The sequence below is a fragment of the Podarcis vaucheri genome (assembly GCF_965113315.1).
Source record: "Podarcis vaucheri genome assembly, chromosome: 8".
In the NCBI taxonomy this organism is placed as follows: domain Eukaryota; kingdom Metazoa; phylum Chordata; class Lepidosauria; order Squamata; family Lacertidae; genus Podarcis; species Podarcis vaucheri.
Window position 1 is genome coordinate 5,134,684 of NC_138766.1, and position 23,539 is coordinate 5,158,222.

The following is a 23,539-nucleotide window of genomic DNA, read 5'->3' on the forward strand; positions in this document are numbered from 1 at the left end:
TGAACTGTAATCCTTACTCTTCAGTGTTAGATCTTTTCTCTTGATCCAAAATCTCAATAGGTGGTGAAATAGTTATGGGAGTATGGCATCAATTCATTAAGATGTTATACTGTATTTTTCATAAAACATGGAGAGAAAGTTGCCCAAACATGCAAATCTTCAAAGAGATGAAGAAAAAACATTCCATCTTCACAAAACCACAGGAATCACTTGTCACAAACCTTTCTAAGTGCCTTGACAGTATGGATTTATCATATTTGTTCATCAAATTAATAATAGGGCACAAAGCAACTGATAAGGGAGCTGGTGAATCTGAGTGCACAGCCCCCTTTTTTTCTTTCAAATGTACTGTAAAGGATTCTCCCAATTAGATCTCCAGGGATTTTCTGTTAAAAATCTTTTTTCTTTGTCTTCTCACATCCTAAAGCAAATGGAAACATCACTTACAAGCAAGTTTCTTAAATCTATCAGCATGTACTGCTCAGCAATTTTCTTTAGCATTCAGGGAGAGAACCCTGGTTGTCATCCTAGCGTCCTTTCCAGAATTCATAATAACGGGGTGTTTTTTGTTTTACTGTCAGAAAAGGAATTGCATGCGCTTTGTGCAATCAGACATTTGTCCTCATGTTCTTTGATGCTCTTTGATGAGGTTGAAAGCTCTCCTTTGTAAAACAACAACACACCCAAACAAAACCAAGCTGGTGAAACAGGTACAAAAGTAGGCACGTTCTGATGTAATGACTTGAGCCCACCATTCTGTTATTGAAATGAAGTTAGTAAATGCTTTAGCCTGCTTACTGCAAGAACATAGACTTCTAGCCAAAACACCAGGGCTCAGCTAAACTGCTTAACTTCCATGATCTTCAGATTGTAAAGGAATACATGTGGAATTCAGTTTTGATTCCTGAATGAAATTCCTGCATTATCAGAAAGTTGCTGTGGAATTACACCAACCAGCTTGCATAGTTATGAATACAAAGGACAGAAAGCCTCAGTGGACAGTAGTAGGTCAAAGCCTCTTTTTTGCTTCTTGAAAGAAACGTAAGAATTTTTTGTAAACCATCCAGTACCTCGCTTTGTCTTCAACTGAACACCTTCTTCAGTTGCCTTGCAGAACTCTTCATACCTGACAAGAATTTCATGTGGTACTGAAGAGTGTTCACTCAGTACATTGAGTGTACTCAATGCATCAAGAAAAGCTGCCAGTTCTCTGAAAACCATATCAGGTATGGGGGTCTCTGCTCTGTGAGTAACTTTCTGAAATGCAAGATTTCAAGCTGACAGGATTTGGTGCCAATGTTTGCATCAGCTGAAATACATATTTGGAATAAATTATTTCAGTGCTCCTGCAACCTGTATTCTAGTTTCCATGATTGCATGGATCTTCTATATTCTTCAAGATAATTCTGCAAAGCTTTAAGGCTATTTGGATATGAAATTCTGTAAGGTGGATGAAAATTACATGTATATCAAAATGCATGGGTGCATTTTGCAGTCGCAAAGCCACATGACTTTTATAGGTCTGATGCACTCACCTGTAGTGTACCTTTAATTTGTAATTGTTACTGTTTTCTTTACTCACAGTGATTCAGGAAGCCTGGTGTGGCTGGATATTTGAACAAAGAATAAACCACAACATTAAATTGCAATACAATTAAAATTCAACAATAAAAATGGTAAAATGCAGCCTAAAAGCTTTCTAGAAGCAGAAAAATGAAACCAATTAGTTCATTTAAAAAATATTCCTTCTTCATTTTAATTCATTTTAAAAGACGTTTAAAATATTTTTGGCTCATTTTGTCCCTGGCAAGCTGGGAACATAAGACCTATCTGCCTAGTTGGGATTGAAAGTTTGTTTGGTGCTTGAACCCAGTTTTGTTGCCAATGCTCAGAACAGTTTTCAGTCATGTTCTTGAAGATGAACAAAAGGCTGCTTATGTGAAATGACATATAATTGAGGATACCCACATAAAATATTGTCAGACTTCATATTTTTATGTTAAATTACCTCATCAGTTGGTTTCCACCATATACCTTCTGACAAACAGAATATATTTTAGAGTGAAGGCAACTTTTAAATAATTACATTGGCGTTCATATTTTATGTATTACAACACATTTCTTCACAAAGGGACCAAACTTCCAGCCATTTGTGTTATAATGTATAATGGTATACTTATACCCTAGGGACACTTAATATGAAGTAAGTGCTATTGAACTCAGTGACTGGGTAGTAGATGCCTGCCTTGTTGCTTCACAATAAAAGTATGTTTCATTTACAAAAGCCCATCTGCTGCTGTGGTTGGGAAAATAGGTGTCATAGGTGGACAAAACGTATGGGTTGCTCTGTTCTTGAGGAAGCTAAACCCTGAACTCTAAAAGTGATTCTGAACTCTCAGATTTTAAGCTTCTATCATTATCTTAATCTAGTCCTGTAATTGGTTGTTTTTACCAGACCCTCTTTGGTATCATTTATGCTAATTTTTAAAATTCATTTTCAATAACAATCTTCCAATTAATGACAAATTAAATCAAATCAATCCAAATTACAATAATAACAATACCACCATTTATATATTTCAATTATTAATTTTTTGGGGGGCGGGGGGTGGACTTCCCATGTTCCAGATGTCTAGAGATAATCGTCCTTATTCTCAGTCTAATTAGTCATTGTTCCTGTGGTTCACATCTTCTGTAGCAAAGTTTTTGTATTGTTAACACACAGGAGGCATTTTTTATTCATCTTATTCTCTGTCCAATTATTTTGGTGTTCAGTCCTCTTATCTCTCCTTTGTTCGTCAAGTTCTCATTAAAGGCACCGGGCTTTGTTCCAAAAATAGAGTTTATAAATGGCAAGTCAACAAGTTCTCTCTGATGTCTCTTAATGAGCTGGTGTCCGTATACGGCTGTACAGTGGTACCTCGGGTTAGGTACTTAATTCGTTCTGGAGGTCCGTTCTTAACCTGAAACTGTTCTTAACCTGAAGCACCACTTTAGCTGATGGGGCCTCCTGCTGTGCCGCCACCGTGTGATTTCTGTTCTCATCCTGAAGTAAAGTTCTTAACCCGAGGTACTATTTCTGGGTTAGCGGAATCTGTAACCTGAAGCGTCTGTAACCTAAAGGGTCTGTAACCCGAGGTACCACTCTATATAATGCTGTATTGTAGGACATGCTTCCCAGCTGTATATTATGTGAGAATTATTTAAATTCCTCCGAGAATAATAGGACCTCCCCCCCCCCGCTCCTCCAGGCCCTATAAGAGCTGGCAGGGATCCAGCGCTCTCCATCCTTCTGTCCACAATTTCTGTCCACAATCATGTATAAAAATAATCCACACAAGCAGATGTATTTTAGAATGAAGTACACCCCAAGTTCAAAGGAGCTCTTTTCCATTAGAATTCCCCCCTTTTTTTGTAACTGTGTGTAATGGCAATTGTATTTGCTTGTGTGTAAGTCACCGACTTCTCTAAACTGCTTGTTTGTTTAAACCTTTCCCTAACTGAAGCGCACTCCTGTGCGTCTGCTTCAGTCGCTGGCAGAATCCGTTAGTGGGTGTTTCCTAAACTTTTTCCAACATAAGAATTCCTTGACAGCCAGTCTCCGCCTAGCCTCTCTGCGCGGAAGCCTTCTGCGCAGAGTAGGCGTGCCCAGTGGTGGTCCGGCACTCTCACCGCTGATCTCACTGGAAGAGTCCCTGAGCCTTCCCTCCAGAGTGCTCTCATTCCCTCCTTCCTTCTTGGTGTCACCTTGATTCCCTTCCTCCTCGGAAACTCTCTCTCTCTCCTTGCTGGTTCCCTCTCCTGCACTATCGGGGCGACTTCTCTCTCTGCTGGTCTCCGATGTCAGTTCCATGACACTGTGCAATAATGATCGCCATTTTCTTTCCATCTTCAGCCTGAGCCGCCATATCTGATCTTATTTTGCAAGCTCTAATTCTAATTAGAGTTCTCCGTTGACGGCTGTGCATCATGCATTCAATTAAAATTTTCACCTCTTGTGTTCCGTTCAAGTAATTAAATTCTTTCTGGATGAGCTTCGCCAAATTGTGATGTAATGTTATATTACGGAAAGAGCGGTTGCTCACCTCCTTAGTCCACGTTTCAAGATGAGAGTCCGTTTAAAGTCCAAAGTTCAGCATTCAACGACTGCATAATTTGACAGTTTTTTCCTTTAATCTCCATCTGGAACATTTGTTTTTTGTCCAAATCTTCTTATTTTAGAAAACAGGTGTCTCCTGCATGCAGGAGTGGCTCTGGAGAGTGCCAGCCATACCGTGCTCTTAGACCCAGCATCCCTGTCGCTCGCACCTTGTTGCAAGCCAACAGATCACGGACAATTTGTGGGTCTGTGAGACAGTCCTCCCTCACCTTGGAGAATCTGCCAGGGCTAATTACCCTCATATCAGCCCTGAATTACTGGCACGGCTTGGGTCATTCATGTGGGAGGCAGCCATTTCCCGCAGCAGGAAACCAGAAGTCTGGGTATCATTAAGTAGAAGGATTCTGGCATCACCTCACATGGGCACTAGAGGGCTACAAAGCTTGTGTTGTATTTAATGTTACATGCGGCTCTAGAAACATTCTGCTTTATCAGGGGCATGGCAGATATTATTGTCGTGATTAGATCATTGTTTACACGAGCACAAATTGCTGCTCTTGAGACTGATTAGATTGCCCTCATAGTCCCTTCCAGCTGTACAATCTTATGATTAGATTGGTCCACTTCTAAAAAAAATGTATTGAGCAGATATGACAACTTCATGATGGACAGCAAGCACAGGACTGAATTTCTTAGCACCCGATTTCCAAAACTAGGAAGGTCACAGCTGTTGTGATAATATCCTGAACTGAACTGTTTGCTGTTGATTCAGCGGCAGCCCTGATGGAGTCGGGGATCAATGCTTGACTTGCAAAACTGTTGGCTCAAACTGCATTTCTGATACTGTGTGATCACACTGTATGTTGTCTGGCAGACATGTAGAACAGTGGATTATCAGAGACTATTGATTCCTAAATGCCATTAGCAGAAAAGGGTGACACCCATTTTCGGTACGTACACTAGTGGCCAAAATTGTGGAAACCTTTTGGAGAAAGTGTATTTCCGAGGTTTGATGGCTCATAACACGACCTCTTTTGGGGGGGGGGGAGTAATACCATAAAATTATATATCAATGGAAAGATGATTTAATGAAGAATGTAATGCAACAAAGTCTGTTTAATTATCTGTACTCTATCAAAAGTTACAGCCAAATAACCAGAAAAAGGAGAGTTTAGAGAGCCAATCAGGTGTCATCTTATTTTGGCAATGATGGCTCATAACACTACTTTTTTTTTTAAGTAATTCCATAAAATTACATATCAATGGAAAAATAATTTAATGAAGAATGTAATGCACGTTTTCCAAAAGATTTCCACAATTTTGGCCACTACTGTATCTCTTCTCTATCTGCTTCATGTAGTGAAAAAAGCTTGGATTGATATGAATTAAGAATTTCAGAGCTTTGGCCTCTGTACAGTTTAACTAAAAACAACCTATATACAGCTACAGTATTGAGTTTTATTTAGTGTTTGTTTAATATGAGAGCAGCCTTTTAAACATGTCCACAATAGTTAGTAGGCCACAACTTTTTTTAATAACCTCTTTGCCCATACATGTGTGGAATGGAGATATAGATATAGATATAGATATAGATATAGATATAGATATAGATATAGATATAGATATAGATAGATATGGGGGATTCTATTGAAGAAGTATCATTTTATATATTCTATAGATCTCCTCCTTCAATAGTATCCCTTTTGCTGTAGCCATTCATGGATTAGAGGATTAAGAAAAAGTATGAATGATGGTCTCCTAAAAATATTTTTGTCATGAGTTAACTTCGGAGAAACAATTCTCTTTTCCTTCTACCTTTCCTGACCCAATAAAATACAAAAAAAAACCCCAAAAAGAACTAACATACTTAGACTGACACATACAGCCTAGTCCTGTATTTACTCAGGAGAAATTCTGCTGTGCATACTGGGACTTACTCTCAGGTAAACGTACCTAGGACCTCAACTACATATGCTTGGAAATTAGTTCCTTTGATCTCAGACTTAGTTCCAAGTAAAGTGTCAGTCTCTTTCTTAGTAAGAGATCAGCAGCTGCACCTTCTTTTAAATACAAATAACGGCTTGCCTAACAAATTCAAACATATCAGTTTCAGGACATGCTGAATGTAAATAATCTAGTACAAGTAATCAAGTGGACAATTTTAGAGGCACAATTGACTACAAAATGCAGCTGCAATATAGCGTTGTTTATGAAACATGCCAAATTGAACATATTATTCAGTTATGCATTGGTACTGAATCCTTACTAAGTGCTGAACTGAACATGTGTAATGGATTTTGATTTTTTTAAAAGCAGGCTCATATTTCATGTCTGCAGTTAGGTGATTAGTCCTTGTTACCTGAGGACAATTTCTACAGTACTTGCCCCAGGTGACCAGGAGAGTAGTAATTTGCAAGCCTCAGAAAGAGGCATTAGTACAGTTACTTGATGGAGTGTGTATATTATCAGATTCTGCTTTATCAGGTTATTAATTTCATTTTGAATTTATGGTTTTAAAATGATTTTTTGTCAACCGCAATTGAAATGTTACTGAAAATTGCTCACAGTTTTTATATATCCTTGCTAATTCTAGTTAAATGGCAGTAAAGCAATATCTGGAGAAAATAACTTCACAGACACAATGAGACATCTGTTGTCATCAAGACTGAGTATTTCTGACTGTCCTAATTGCAATTTCAGGCACAGGTGAGTAGATAATATTTAATAGCTATAGTAGTAAAATATTATTTCATAATAAAATCTTAACTGAGAGCTTTCCAAGTTGTGTGTCGCGACATATTAGACTGTTGGCTGCAGTGTGTAGGTGTGTTGCATGAACACTCCCCACACTCCTTCTGGTGCTGGAAAGGGGTTAGTTTAACCTCTGGTTTGCTAGTAAAACTGAATTAATGTGTTGCAAAATGATTCATGTCTAAAAAGTGTGTCACCAACATGAAAAGTTTGGAAAGCTCTGTCTTAACCTTTTGGTGAACCAGTTCCATCTTCCACAAAGGTCTGCCTTCGCCTCTGCACTGGAACAGCTAGTCACCATATCTGTGCTGCAGCTCTGTCTCTGGCCTTGCTACATGTCGCCTGTGGGAAACGCTGCAAATCTTCCTGGCTTTTGGACTCTGTCCAGACTTATCACAGGAAAAAATTTCCACTGGTTGTTTTATGTGTGAATATTTAATTTAATGAAATTGAACAAAATATTGGTGTTGATAATATTCTATTTTGAATTCATGAACAGATGTACTTGTGATGACTGCAGCCTTTCGCATATTCTGATGTGTGGAATCATGGATTCACCAGCTACAGACGATGTCCATAGTAACCAGCTTCCCCTTCAAATTGATTCTGCTCCCGATTATCTCTCTCAAATGCACTTACGAAGTATATCATCAGGAAGCTCAGAGTCTAGTTCCAGTTCTCCTTTTACTGACCAGCAGATAGACAGACAAAGACTCATCCTTGCAGATAATAGCTCTGGATCACCTTTGTAAGTGTGGCCTTGTTGTTCTTTTGATCATAGTAAAATGTGAAATTTTGAGAACAGAATCTAACAGTAGTGAAAAGAATTTCTTTGTGTGCAGTGGATTTTCTGGGTCCTTACTGCTTTTCCAGTGGCAGTTCCATGTGCTGGTGTTGAAGAGAGTGAGCAGCACTTGGTACAGGGCATAGAATGCAAGTTAGAAGACAAAGAAGATGAGACCCTGCTGTAAATATAGAAGCACTTACACATACACTTGAGGCTCTTGTGGATCCCAGCTTTAGAAATACTGTATATTTTTAAACTTGTGATGATGATAATAATAGCACCTTTATTGTCAATGTACAACCTGTGTACAATGAAATTAACCAAGCCTCCCCCCTCCCACAAACACTCAATCTCATCTGTGTGCTTGTCGCACAACACACCAACCCCGAAAGTCAGTTGCACTATATTATTTTCCATTCAGCAGCCTAACAGCCCATGGATAGAAACTGTTTTTTAGTCTGTTGGTAAGACTGATTATACTTCTATATCTCCTGCCCGAGGGTAAAAGATTAAAGAGGTGCTGGCTGGGGTGTGAATCGTCCCTGAGAATTTTTCTCACTCTCCTAAGGCAACGATCCCTTGTGACGTCATCTAGCAGGCTCAGGGGACAGCCCATGATATCATGTACTGTGTTCACCACCCTTTGTAAAGACTTTCTGTCCGTGGTTGTCAAGCCAACCGACACTGTGATACAATATGAGAGGACACTTTCTATTGTGGACTGGTAGAAGGAGATCATCAGTTGTTGTTTAACGTTGTTCTTTTGCAAGACCTTGAGGAAATGGAGTCTCTGTTGGGCCTTCCTAACCACCTGAGTTATATTGTTTTTCCAAGTGAGGTCTTCACTAAGGTAAACTCCCAGGAATTTAAAGGAAGAGACTCTCTCTACACCCCCCCCCCCCGATATACAGCGGGGCTAGTTCCCCTCTCTTCCTCTGAAAGTCCAACACCATCTCCTTTGTCTTGCTAATATTTAGGTGCAAGTTATTCTCTAAGCACCATGTAGATACTTTTGAACCTCCCCCCTGTACGCCGATTCATTTCCACCTGTAATTAGACCCATTATGATCAGCCTGTTCCCAAAAACTGGAACTATCCTCGAATCATGAAATTTGAAACATAGGCTATACTTCTGGCATAATTAAGTGGCGGGCAGAATGGCAGATTTACTCCTGAGCTACTTTAGTTTTTTGGGAGCTGAAACATACTGATCTTTAGGCAAAGTATGGAGAAGCCCCATTCATTATTAACATACAGTACAAGAGCAAGCCTTCAGACACTGGACTACCAGGGTGATAGTGACAAGGGGTTTGAGCATACCTTGTCCATTCACTTGTGATGGAAGTCCTCTGCCGTAGCGTAGAAATTTGCTTCACTGGCACTCAAGTACAAGGGGAGTGACAATGATGATATCAGAATTAACCCTTTTTACCACAAAGCTATCCATTATGCTTTTAGGATGTATCACGTCTTTGATTCAATGCTTTTAGGGCTAAAATTTAGTATGGCATCTTTTTAAAATGAAAAATCTGGAAATGCCTTACATGTCGTCTATATTTGGATTTGCACCCAGAGCTTTTATTTCTGTTACAAATTCCAGTGAAATGGTATTAAAATAACAAACACCCAACCCCTATTTCTAGAAGAAAATTACAAATTCAAAACCAGTGGAAATTGCATTTTACTTTCTTTTCAAAGTTCTCTATTGCTTTACCTACTTAGCATGTACAAAAAAACCACTTTTCTTCACAGTAATACTGAAAATGAAGATATTTCAGCAGTATCAGAAAAACCTGATATTTATTGTATTAATCACTACGATAATGCTGAGGCTGTCAGAAACATGAATGGGATCCACAGACTGTTAACTGATGGAGTCAAAAACATGGCATTAAAGGCTGAGGTACTGTAATTTTGAAATACATTTTATACATCTATTATTTACATTTATATACCACTGTTCATCTTGTGGGGTCCCAGGGTGGTGGACACATATAGCAGAATCATAAAGCAATTCAGATGTAATTTAAAATCATATTCACCCTGAACTATTTATCAGTCTCCCCAGCAGAGTAGTAACACTAGTAGCAGTTCATCAGTAGCAGATGCTGAAGAAGCAGATGAAGAGAATGGTGGTAATTTACCAAGGGCTCAAGAAGGGGATTTAATGCTTGGAACTAATGTGCGAAGGAAGGATGAAGCGAAAACAGACAGTTCTTTGTCATCATACTCTATTCAGCAGGTAAAGCACATTTAGTTCTTAAGAGTAATGTATATGAACCCTGAAACAATGTTCTTCTGGATTTCTTTTTAGTTAGCCAATGATAAATTGTTCAAAAAAGAGAGAAATCACAGCAGTACTAATAAATAATATCACATTACAAAATAGTGAAATGCTGCACATAGCTGTATATTTATAATTCAATTTGATATTTTCACCCAAAGTTAGCAATCACTCATTTTCTGGCTCCTCCACCCCTGTTCCCACTCCAGACTTTCAGTGTTTTAAATCATTGTGGTAGTCAGACATATGAAATTTAGTCCGTTCCTTTTTAATAGACAGAACTGCAACTAGGAGTCTGGCTAGATAAAATATGATCCTATGGTGTCTGGTTTTTGAGCAGAAAGACCAGCCTGTCCTCTACCCCGCTGTCCCTCCAAATCCCCTTTGTTCCCCAACCACTTCACTATGGACATGGACAACTACATATACTGCTCTACAGGATGTGTTCCAGGGTTTCTGCAGCTGGCTGTCAATATCAACATCTGTGCTCCCCCAGTTCCTCCTTTGAACTGTCCTAATGTAGTTGCAGAAGGATTTCTTTTCATATATTATAGCAGACCAATCTCTGGTTTTGATGTAATCATAATCCATGCACCCTTAATATTTGCCTTTCTATTTCTTACACCCTCTTGAAGTTTTTGTACAATCATTATCCATGTAGTGTTAGAGTTATAATAGGGTTGTGCTGATATGACTGTATCACACCAGTACTATTTCATCTGGACTGGCTGTCATTTTGTTTCTTGGCCTGTTTAAAGTGTGGTATTAACATTTAAAACCTAAAAGAGCTTACAACCTGTTACTTGGAAGGTTCACTTCCTCCTGTATATACCTCTTTGGACCTTTGGATCTTCCTCAGAGCACATTCTTGTTGGTTGAGAAAGAAAAAGTAGGTAAAATAAAAAGAGAATTCCTGGATGCCTAGAACCAGGTTTGGCAAGAGAACCACAGCAGAGCATTAAAAACACAAAATGTGTGGCACTGTAAAGTTTGGAAATTTAGGCTGTTAGACCATTAAAACATCCCCATCTAAGTTGCTTCCAAAATTCCCCACCTCCCTTAGCATAGAAAGAGATCGCACATTAGTAAGTTTAAACTTTTATAAGTTTAAAATGCTTTACTTACAAATTTTTCAAAGATCAGATTCATGCGCTTTTTCATACAGCACTTAGAAAAGACAGACAGTAAAACTCAGGTTCCAAAGTGGTAAATGTTTCTAAATTATTTGTATAGAAACACTAAGATAGCTCCTTAAGCCATGTGATCTTGGCTTGGAGCAACTAGTCCAGACCTCCTTCCTGGTAGGGTTCACATGGTAGAATGTGAGAAAGTGGGAGAAAAAAGAGCTTGGCAACCCTTCTTCCCAAGGTAAGCAGGAGTGACCTCACTAAGCCTGGCAGAACAGCTTACTCTTATGGTAAGCATGTTGGTTATGTGAGACTTTCTTGGGCATCCCCACCCAGTAAGGGGAAGCAACTAGACAGAAGTTTAGAAGTACAGGTTGTCTAGTTGCACCAACATCCTCTACTCCCCCCACCTGATGTTATTGATATCTAGAAGAATTAATGCTGTAAAGCTCAAGAATGGAATTCCAAGCCTATGTTATTTAATACTAGTAACGCCTTAGGTTTCAATCCTAAATTAATGGGAGGGCCATTGAACTCAATGGGAGATACTTCAGGGTAAGCATTGGACCATAGCATTCATGTAATTTTCAGGTAAGGAAGTGGACTGCCAGGCTCTGAAAGTAAGATGTATTTCAAGTGCTAGAAGCTGTAAGCAGGGCTTTTTTTCTAGATAAAGTGGTGACGGAACAGTTTCGGTGCGTTCCGGCTGAAAAAAACACCCTGGTACAAGTCAGTACATGAATACATTGGACACACAGTTTATAACAGAAACAATTAAGGTGGTTTTAAGCTTGTTATTGTTAAGCTTATTGTATTTTATATATTTGAGAGGTGTCCTTATTGTCATTTTCTAAAACAATAGATTGCATCTCAGATAATTGTTTCCAAAAAATAAAAGAAATGTTTCTCTAATTTTGCTGTGTGGTTTACATTGTGTGCCCTCCTTTCATTTATAGCAGATTGACCAAGAACCAGCTTGTTGTGAGTGCCATGTCTGTAAACAGGAAATCTCAGGCCCCTCTTCTTCAGACACTGAAGTGAAATGTCTTCCTGCTGGGCATCAGTTTAGGATGCCAGAAAAACCTGCCCATCCTGCTCTTCATCTTTATCCTCATATCCATGGACAAATACCACTTCATACTATTCCTCACTTACCTCCTCCACTAATCCATCCTTCTTTATACACTGCTTCCCCCTTTGCACAAAATAAGGTAAGTCTGTCAAAGTGGCAATCTTCCGGGTTCCAGGATATTTTATGCATCTGTTAAAAATAATTTGCCAGTTCAGAGGTTTTCAACCTTTACTGAGTCCACAGCTCCATTGACCAACTACATTCATTCTGTGGCAGCCCTGTGGGGCTCAGGAGCCCAGTTATGTGATCACTTGCCTGTAGAGCTGGCAGCCTCTCATCTTTTTTCAAACACTCTCCCTTGTGGAGTCTTCCTTCAGCCTCCTCTCCCTCTGGGCAGCCACTGCTGCTGCCTCTGGTCTCTGAGCCTCTGCCACCCCGAAAGAGTGGTGCCTCCTCACACCGCCCCACAGGGACCTGGGAAAAAGATGCCCCCAGACTTGGTGGCCCAACGGAGACTGGCCAAAGTTGAACATGAGGACAGCACCTTAGCATGGGAGGCAACAGTGGACACTACTGGGCCAGCATAGCGGAAAGCTTCCCCTTCAGCACCGAGCACTCAACTCCCACAGACCTTGCACACAGCAAGCACAAGAAAGGTCAGTGCAGTGCCTGCCTGCCTGGCCTCCCACTCCTGGCCTGTCCACTCCAAAGAAAGGGCTGTCGGACTGGGTGAGTGGGCTTCCTCTCCTGCCTGCTTGCTTACTCCAAGGCTGCCTCAGCTCCTGGTAACCAGTACCCCCTGGCCAGCCCCAGAGACATGTTTTTTTCCAGGGAAGCCTGTAGCCAGGACTGCTGCAACAAAGAGCTGTGCAAGACAGAGGCCAGTGTTGCCTGCAGCATCCCCAACCATCTTTCAAGTGCCGCGACACACTGGTTGAAAACCACTGTGCTAAGTCTTTGAACTGGTGTTATCAATTGTCACTACCAAGGAAACAGTAGCCATTAGATGATAAATTGTCAGTTTTACAAAAATTTGGTACTTGAAGTTTTTTAATCCCAGAGACACATTCAGCTATGAATGAATAACTAAAACATTAAGAAATTAATAAAACATTAGTTTTATATTAAGGTTACCATTACTATTTAAGAGTGCTACAATTATATTTTCCTTACAAAATATTCTTTAAAAAATGCATTCACGCCTGCATATACAATACAATACACACATGTAGCCAACTGAAAATCATATAGAAAGATGGGGAAAGTAGGTGATCCTTTTGTCTGTGAGAACATTGCGATCCTGGGGATATCCCTTCATTGATCATTCCTTGCTCTCTCTAGCCCAGGTGCATGTGTGTCACTAACATTTTCATGCCACGTTTCACATTTCCAAAAGCACCATGGATATCAGTCACAAAACAGCTGCCATATCTAAAAGAGCAGAAAAAGATACATAGCCACAAAAAGCATGGGTGTGCCCCCATTTTTTAAAAAGGCACCTACAGCAGCCATTACTGTTATTTGCCATAGAAATAAGAGCTTTCTATCTCCTCTGTTCAGCATTAGCCTTCCGTTAAGTGTGGGTATGTTCAATGTATGAGAGGCCAAGTCAGTTCAAAGAGGAAGTGAGTAAGAAGAGCAAACAGTCTCTCATGCATTGTGGATTTTTAAGGGCTGGACCTTCTGTGGGCACCATAAGAGGTACAGTGGGCACACTGGGTCCTGCAGGCACCACATTGGTGACCACTGTGCTAGGCTATTTGAATGGAACAGACAGTCTTATCCAATGGTAATTGGTACCATCATTACATGTCCCCTAGGAATCTGCTTAGCAGGTTTTCTTAGCTTGGTCTTCTTTGCAGCTGGTAGGACTCCAGCTCCGCAATCCTGCTGTTAAATTCCTTCAATATCAACCACAGGTGCTAATTTGAATCCCTGGGGCCACCAAACAGATAGTTACACATGACAGCTGAAGCTCTTGTTCAACACCTCAGAGTACATTCCAACATTGTAGAATCAGTTCAGCACATCCATCACTTTATCTGTATTTGATGAAAAGAAGATACAGAGCTGAGCCTCATCAGTTCCACCTCACTCAGGTGACCTCATTCTGTGTCTTCCTTCCATCTATAGCTACAAGTAGGCTGCAGCTATGGCCCTGTGCTCTACTGACTATATAATGACTGAACTGAAATGTAACAGCAAATCATGGTAATGAGGAAGACCTTAGGCTATGAAACAAGAAACTGAAGTTAAGCAAGCAAGCAAGCAAGCGAATGCTTTCAAACACCTTGTCATGCTAGAGGGAAGGCACATGAGCCCAAGGACTGCATAGGCTCATTCTGGTCATTATAAACCATGGCTTACCATGATGTCTGAATGCAGCTGTTGTATAATGGTATTTTCAGAGCAACATGACTCAGTGCATCATTTTCCCTTGTATGTACCTAATAATTTTGGAGTGGATGTAAACAAGCAGAAGACTAATTAGAAAGTACTCTTGTTGTAGGCTCTGGTTCAGAATAACGGAAACAATCAGCAAGCACTCAGTACACCATTCCAAGATAATATCTATCCAAATGGTTTTGGAAGTACCACAGACTGGAAGAGTTCTAAATTTTTAAGCATCTGGGAATCGGAAGTCATGAATGAGAAAAACTGGAATGCCTCCACCTCTTTACAAGAGGAACTTCCTGGTGAGAGTATAATTCTGCTTTACTCTGAAAAGCGGCAGTTTGATTCTGGATGTTCTAGAAAGGCCCTTGACTGAATTAGATTTCCTGTCTGATTCCAATTGGGACAAGAGGGAAAGGGGGATCAAATACAGGTACCCATTTGATTTGTGATATTTACAAATGCACTAGTATTGTCAGAAATCTTTGGGCTTCAGCAATCACTCTTTGGGCGTGATTGCTGACGTGTGGGTCCTTGTTGACCCAGAAGTAATGGGGGGGGCAGGACAGGGTGCACTCCATTACCGCTTGCAGGGGCCGGAAACAGAACCCCCATGTGAAATTGTCGCTGCTTGTATAGTAAAACTAGTGGACCTGCAAAATGTTGTATTGTAGCTCCTGTATTCCACCCCTCTTCTGTTCCCGTTCCCCAGTCAGCCATCATTCTGTGGCCACTGAGCATGCTCAGTTCTCATTGGGCTGCTGGGGTTTCTTTGTCCTAAAATATTTTTGTAGTTCTGCACACGTTAAGGTTTCCCTAAGCCTGTTGATTCCTCTCTTATGTCCATGGGTTCTGCTGTTTTAACTGCATAAGCAACAGAACTTATAGCCTGAACGTCTTTGTTTTTTTGAGATGGGGAAGAACTCAGGCTCCCCATCAAAATGCAATATATTCCTAATGCGTTTGTTTTACCTGCACTTCTGGCTGAAGGTGTTGAATAAAACAAACCAGCATCAAAGACAGGGGTTCCGGCTATAGTTTGCTTCTTACCTCATGTACATTTTAAAAAAAGCTCTTTAACATATAAATACATTGCATCATGGTTCTTTAATAAGAATAGCACAGCACTCCAATAAATGCTCTGCTATCATATTTTTAAATGTTTTAGTGCTTTATAGATTGTAGTTTAATTGTTTATGGTATAATGAATTTTATTACTGCCTTGGGATGGTTTACACGGTGCTTGTAAATACCAAAAGATGTTTTGGATAGTGGTTCTGTGTATAAAACTACTAACCTGAAATTGCTTTTGAGAGTACAATGAATTATTACATTACTTAAAGTTTTAAACTGAATAATACCAATTCTAAACATATTTCTGATTATACATATCTGTGTTACAGCTGATAGCATAAGAAGTCTTTAGCTTTCATTCATTCCAGACATACTCTGTGAAGCACCCTGAGACCGCTGGGTTTAGAGCGGTATTTAAAGTGTGTGTGTGTGTGTGTGTGTGTGTGTGTGTGTGTGTGTGTGTCGCCCTATACCCATCTAGGTGACATTAATGCAATGTTAATAATGCTAAACAAGTGAACTAGTTTGTCTCTTTCTTCAATTTAAAGGAAGTGCTGCAGCAGCAGCAGCTCTTTCAGAACTGATACCTAATGTACTTCCCATAACATCTAGAAACGAAGGAATGGTAATAACTGAGAGCAAAAAGAGGGAAAATATTTTAAAGAAAAAATGTCTGTATCATTGTCAAGATGCGTCTTTTATGGACACTAAAAAAGTAGTGATGGCAACATCTTCAGCAACCTCTTCAGTTTCATGCACTGCTACCACAGTACAGTCAAGCAACAACCAGTTTAAAGTTTCATCTAAAAGATCATCATCACTAGGTAAATATTAAATACACTTGTTATCCTGCTTATTAGCCAACAGAGTTCCCAAAGCAGCTTACATAAACATTTTTAAGCAGTTACAAGTCATAGAATCATAGAGTTGTCTAGTCCAACCACCTGCAATACAGGAATCTCGGCTAAAGCATCCAAGACATTTGGCCATCCAATCTCTGCTTTAAAACCTCAAAGGAAAGACAGTCCACCACCTCCCAAGGGAGACAATTCCCCTATGACGTGGAGAGTGCTGTTGTGCTAAGGTTCTGCTTACAGAATTCCCATAAGCATCTGCTTGGCCACTGTGTGAAGAAAATGCTGGACTTTGGGCCTTAGAACTGATCCGACTGGTTCTTACTTTCTAACATTTAAATCTCACACAAGAGCTAGCAGAGGAAAAAAGGAAGAGGGCAAACATAGGTAACAAGAAACCTAGAATTGACAGCCAAAGGGGGGAAAATGGACAAGAGCAAACCAAAATAAAAGCAGAGCTAAAACAAAAGAAACAATTTCAGTTGAACCCAGAAGTTGTTGGAAAGATCTGGTGTTTGACTTTGTATCTAGATCTGACTTTAGTGGGCCTCTCTTGGGAGGGTATGCTAAAGGTTAGCCCCACAACTGAAAAGTCCCTGTTTCTAGTAAATGTCTGCCAATATGAGTCTTCTTTTACAACAACAAATGGAAACATAAGACCCAATCACATCTGAAAACAATACTTGTACTGTGCTCTTAAATATCAGTGCATGAAATAGTTAATAACCAAACATACAGATAAGCTTTTACAATGTTCTAAACAGAGTACTACTGAAAGAGCTTTTCACCTACACCCAGGGTTGTTGTTTTTTTAAAGTTTTATGTGTAATTAATTTCTGGTTCTTTGGTATATTTTCTGGGTGAATTCCATATTAAGTTGATGATAAGGGAAATGCCTCCTGCTACAACTCCATAACAAACTTTCTACAAAACACATTACTACTCGCATACCATTACACCAACTTATAGTCTTAACGTTTTATAAATAAAAAAGGAACCATTTAAGTGACAAACAAATATGTAATATGACAAGGCCATCTACACGGCTCGCCAGCTTATCTTCCACCAACCCAAAGACTGGATGTCTACCACTTCAGGCTATGCTTGCGTTCATATCATCTGCAACAATCACATCCTTAAAATAATAATCACTTTTAAGATATAGCCTGTAACTAAAAACAGATGCTATAAAAGTGCCAGCAGATCAAAAGTTTCATCCAGCTCATTAGGGGTTACAGTTTGTAAAGTAAAAATCCAATAGGCTTCTTGCTAGCAGAGTAAAATGTGAGGACTTTGCACTTTTTAAGTAGAAGTAATTTGTTCAGTCACTAGAAACATTGCATTTTCAGGAAAATTATTTTCCAGAAAATGTGTTAGAAGAGTCTCAATAGTTTAGTTCTGATCTTTGTTCTCCAACCTGTAATCTGAGGATTTCTTTATCTGTCCTATGTTTACAAAAGAGGAATGACACTAAATTGCGTAAATTACATTGACTTGCAGTAAAATCTCAATGTAAAACTTTACCATCATTAGGATTTGTAAATGGTTGAAATGTGGGAATGGAGACAAAAGGAATTTTCTCTGGTGTTCACTCATAGAGCCAAGCATACATAAGTCACAGTATTTGATAGACAGCCTGTCAGATAATTCTGCTTACATGTTGCATTACCATGTGAAATGAAGTATGCCTAAGACCAAACTTTCTTCCCAAGTTCCTTTCTACGTATATTTCTTATACAGGTTCCTGTTTGCTCCCAAACTCAGAATAAACTAACCCTTTCAGCATCCTCCATAGCCTTTCCCTCTGCTTCTCTACTCTCAACTGTATGTCAGTCTCCTGTCCCTGCCCAAATCACACTGCCCCTTGCTGCATCATATGTCTTATAAGATAGCTTTGTAATGTCACCCTCTCTCTCTCTTCAAACTTGGAATATAGAATTGTGCCCAGAACACTCATATAAGTGAAGTTCATTTCAGTTATCTCTGTGCTGAGAGATACCATCCAACAGGCATGCAAACAAGTGAATTGATTGCGTGAGGCTTTGGCTTTAAGATGCCATTTGGCAATTATTTTAAATTACAAATATTTATTAAATTGCCTCTTTTAAAAACCAACTGATTGCGAAATATTTTATCCATGGTTGCAATTTTAAAAAAAACTAGATTATAAATTCTATTCAGATTTCAGAAATGACTGCCAATGAAATGAAGACTTTGTTAACGTTGAGAATATGAGGTAACTTTTCTTTCTTGTATTTAGGTGATGTATTCCACAATATCAGTTCAGAGGATCACAGATGTTCTGCATTGGCTGCACCTCAAAATCCCACAAATTTTGTGCCACTTCCTTTCCTTTCTCCTGTTGTGCTTCCTCCAGCTTCTACTCCCCATCTGCCAAGTCCTAATGCTTCATCTTTCTCCAGAGTTACCACAACTGCACCCAGCTTTGTGGATTCCCATTCAGGTCTTTATCCCATTGCAGCTCCACCTCTTTCAACCACAGAGAGCTTAATTAGTGCTCCATCAAGTGTTTGCAGGTGAGATTTTGTTTGTCTTTACATTTTTATTTAAAAATAGAAATTTCAAAACCACCACATGGCCGAAAGATGTGATTAATACATGGACGCCGAGACCATATAACACTGGTCCTGAAAGACCTACATTGGCTCCCAGTACGTTTCCGAGCACAGTGAGGTTACAGGGAACCAGGCAGAGGCCCTTCTTGGTGGTGGTGCCCGCCCTGTGGAATGCCCTCCCATCAGATGTCAAGGAAATACAGTGGTACCTCAGGTTACATACGCTTCAGGTTACAGACTCTGCCAACCCAGAAATCAGGTTAAGAACTTTGCTTCAGGTTGAGAACAGAAATCGTGCAGTGGCGGCGGCGGCAGGAGGCCCCATTAGCTAAAGTGGTGCTTCAGGTTAAGAACGGACCTCCAGAACGAATTAAGTACTTAACCCGAGGTACCACTGTAAACAACTATCTGACTTTTAGAAGACATCTGAAAGCAGCCCTGTTTAGGGAGGTTTTTAATGTTTGATGTTTTATTGTGCTTTTAATTCTGTTGGGAGCTGCTCAGAGTGGCTGAGGAAACCCAGTCAGATGGGCAGCGTATAAATAATAAATTCAGTTACAGATAGGTACCCGTGTTGGTCTGCCATAGTCAAAATAAAAAAATTCCTTCCAGTCCTTCCTTCCTTAAAGACCAACTAAGTTAGTTCTTGGTATGAGCTTTCGTGTGCATTATTCTCGGTGCCTTTAGAATTTATTTGCTTGTTAATTCATTGGTTTTTTTAAAAAAAATTTTTTTATTAGTTTTCCAATATTATTCCAACAATAGCCACATTATAACAATACCAATTCATATCCAATTAATACAGTTATTAATACAGATTATTCAAATCCCAAATTATACATTTTAATTAAAGTGCCCCCCACGTGCTAGATTTGATGGCTTCCTGATTTTATTTTATGTGTTCCAAAATCTCGCTAATTTCAGTTACATTCCAGTTATAATGATAACCCCTTATAAAACAGCTGCAATCTTAATGATTTCTATTCATATTGTTACATTAAATAATTTATAAAACTGCAAGTGAGGAACTTGTAAGTGTTGTCATTGTTCTTTCCTGCATGTGGCAATTACTTTGTCCAGTATGTTTCTTCTTGTCCATATATGATTCTATGTCTTTCTTTCCTCCAACTAATCATGTATCTGAAGAAGTGTGCATGCACACGAAAGCTCATACCAAGAACTAACTTAGTTGGTCTTTAAGGTGCTACTGGAAGGAATTTTTTTATTTTGACTATGGCAGACCAACACGGCTACCTATCTGTAACTTTCATCCAACTGTTGCTGTTACCCATCATGATTTGGGTGGAGCTGTTGTTCCATTGTTTTCCAAAAGTCTCTGCATTGCTATTTGTTGCTTTGCACAGAGAACACAAACAGCAGCTTCCTGGAGCCTCTCTGTCCCAGTAAATAAACTGTTCTCGCCATTTTTTTTCTCAGCTTGGGAAGAGTGGTATGTGATTTCTTACAGCTGATAATTTATGGCTAATTATCCTTCAAAGTTACATTAAATCCAAGACGTCTCAGTCTTTTTCCCACTTTCCTTTGTAGCTAGTAGAGGGTGGGTGGGGTTGGCTTTATATTTCCAACATAGTCCTTCTTTTTGTTTCAGGTCACACACAGTTTCCATTTTTGTTGTTAAATTCCATTTTAATAATCCAGTTTCTTCCAACCTCACTTGTACATTTATATTTTTACTTGCATTCTGAGGAGGGTTGCCAAATCATAAATATATATAATTTTTCTTTTAATAAGCCAACCATGGGCTCCCCTCCTTCCACCATCTCTGGCACCGAATGAAATATTAGCTGCTCAGTTCATACCTTTAATCCATGCAGCTGGGTTGTCCTACAGTTTGTAAATTCATCTCTTCTAGCACATGCCTGTACTTTAATCTCCAATTAACATTCAATTAGCAGGCTAACCTCTGCTTCCAGGAATGGAGTCAGGGGGTTTTGGTGTTGCAGAAAACTTGCAGCTGAGGTTCTTCCTTGGATGAGCAGCCAAAACCTCTACCAGGAAAGAGGAGTCAGGACAAAACGGATAGGTACAACACCTAATTTATTTCAGCTGAAATAGCCAGTCCTCTCTGGTTCACAGCACAAGGAGAGACTGACAATTGAGCAAACAGCAAAGCAAATTCTTATAGGGTCTGCAAAACAAGCTGCAATCATCAAGAGGGTTGACCAAGAGGAAACATTTGTTGCTTGCAAAGGGTACCTTCTTCAAAATTGGCAAAAAACAAGTCTTGTGGTTTCTTGCTAGTGAAGCTTGCTAAAGAAACAGTTTCAGCTGTCATCTATTTTTAAATAAAAACTTGCTTAATCTTGTGAAACTAACAGGGTCACTCAGAAGAGTAAAATGGATTTTAGAAATACATTATGACTGTTCTTATGTCAAGCAAGCTTTGTTATATAAAAGCTGAGGGCAAGGTTAATTCTCAGTTAGCATTTATGTCTTACTTCTCTAACATCGACAGATGGAGTGCTCCTGCACCCAGTGCCTTTGCCTGCCTTCGCATTGCCTGGGGAAGTGAGTGCCAGACCACAGGGCAAACTGCAGGTGAAAAAAGCCCATTCCTCCCAAACCCTGAGAGGAATGCAGAGAACAGTTTAACCCCCACCATTCTCTTTCATCTTCATCTGCGACTCCCATGATGTTGAGGAAGGATCTATTCCTGGCGCAGAATGGAAACGGAAGCCATTAATTCATTGTTATTATTGTTAATTATAATTTAATAACATCATCCTATGATTCTCAAATCAGTTAAAGCCACAGTGTTAGTACAAGTAACCATATAACATTTGTTCTTTGCCTTAATTAAAAAGCAAGATAAATGTGTCAGAGCTGCTGCTATGGTATGGAATTGCTGATCTATATATTGATTCATTCCTTATGTTCTTTATATTTTTATTCCACAATTTTTCTTAGAAAAGCATCACGGTAGCTAAAAATACAGAACCCTAATCAAACTCATGTAAAATTAATAAGACCAGCCGAAATATATAGTAGTGTTGCACCCAAAAAGTGGTTGAAATCCGTATTATTATTATTTTTCTGTCCATTTGCATTCCCTTTTTCTTTATCTTGAGGTATATCCCTAATATCTGGGTACGAATGTCTGAGTCCCTAATGGACTCTGCATTCTTCACACTGTATCTGCTGTTGGGTACAAAAGACTTGCCTTCCAGCTGTTAGCAAGCTTACTCAGGAAATGTGTGTAAACACATCTGTAGGCTATTTCAGGGAATAAGCTCTTGTGAACATGAATGCTTAGAGGAATTTGCTCAAATAGGGGAATACTGTTCTCAATGCATCCCTGGTCATATTCCAAACTGATGTCAGTCTGGTGGAGTATGGTCCTGCTAACATACAAAAAGAATTCCAAGGATCCAGTGGCATGGGTAACATTTAGAATATTTAGTCTGGGGAAGTGATGTGCCCTTGTAAGGTACTCAGGGAGAAATAGAAATGAGTCCACAAATAAACTTCTTTAGAAAAATTGAAACTACTTAAACAGCAATTATGAGGCTTTCACAGAAAGTGGGGTGGGTGGGAGAAGGAGGGATAGTGAGGTCAGTTGGTGCCACTGCTGTGCAGTTCAGCTTTGACTTGGACAAAATGGGAATAGTTGCAGTACCGTTCCTGACACTGGACAATTCGGATAGATAAGGGTTCTGCTGGGTTACTGCCCACCTCACTGAGCTGACAGACCTGGTCTCAGAGGTGGTGTGGATGACTCCCAGACGGCTGGTTCTGAGAGACCTCAACATCCATGCTGAGACGACTAGCTGTGGGGTGGCTCAGGACTTCATGGCTGCCATGACGACAGTGGGACTGGCCCAACACGTGGCAGACCGCACTCTGGAACTTGTATTCTCAATGGGGCAGGAAGAGGGTGATATGAAAGGGGGCGATATTGACATCAATCCCTTGCCATGGTGAGATCACTTTCTGTTGAGATTTAGCTTTCAGCACCTTTTCTCTGCAGAGGCAGAGGGACCTATTAGGATGCTCTGACCTTGAGGGATCCATTGGGTTTCCATACAGTTCGGGGTTTTTTCCAGCTGATATGATTGGTGCCATGGTTGACCCCTGGAACATACAAATGGCTCAGGCCATTGATACGATTATCTCTGAGCACCCTCTCCCACTTGATTCTTTGGTATATTCCAGAGCATAGAACAAGGAAACAAGCTGGGAAGCAGCTTGAACATGTGTGGAGGAAAGATCTGATTGAATGCAATCGAACGCTGGTGAGGGCTAATCACTGAGCTAGCCTAGTGGCAGAGAAGGCAGCAAAGAAGGCAGACTTGGTTTCCTCCATTGCATCCTCATTGTGCCATCTGGCGGAGCTTTTCTGGGTAGTGCAGGGCCACTTACAGTCTGACCCAAAGGAGGTGGCAGAACTGAGGGCAGCTTGCTGTAACTTGTTTACAAAGTATTTGGAGGATAAAACCCCTTGTATCCACTATGACCTTGACTATGCTGTTATAACGAATCTCAAAGGGTGTCCAGGGCACT

At 39.9% G+C, this 23,539-nt stretch overlaps 1 protein-coding gene across 7 annotated transcripts in view; it reads left to right on the plus strand.

Moving 5' to 3' along the window:
* Positions 1-23,539, plus strand: part of FAM193A (family with sequence similarity 193 member A) — a 48,652-nt gene that overhangs the window by 13,949 nt on the left and 11,164 nt on the right. For 4 of the 7 annotated variants that reach the window (XM_082234228.1, XM_082234227.1, XM_082234226.1 and 1 more), the window contains exons 4-11: positions 6,693-6,805; positions 7,350-7,598; positions 9,390-9,540; positions 9,697-9,879; positions 12,005-12,259; positions 14,630-14,816; positions 16,137-16,412; positions 18,703-18,979. In XM_082234228.1, coding sequence (XP_082090354.1) covers positions 6,693-6,805; positions 7,350-7,598; positions 9,390-9,540; positions 9,697-9,879; positions 12,005-12,259; positions 14,630-14,816; positions 16,137-16,412; positions 18,703-18,979 — 1,691 coding nt within the window. Of the gene's footprint in view, positions 1-1,103; positions 1,227-6,692; positions 6,806-7,349; positions 7,599-9,389; positions 9,541-9,696; positions 9,880-12,004; positions 12,260-14,629; positions 14,817-16,136; positions 16,413-18,702; positions 18,980-23,539 lie in introns of those variants that run through there. The other 3 variants (XM_082234230.1, XM_082234225.1, XM_082234229.1) reach the window with 3 other exon arrangements.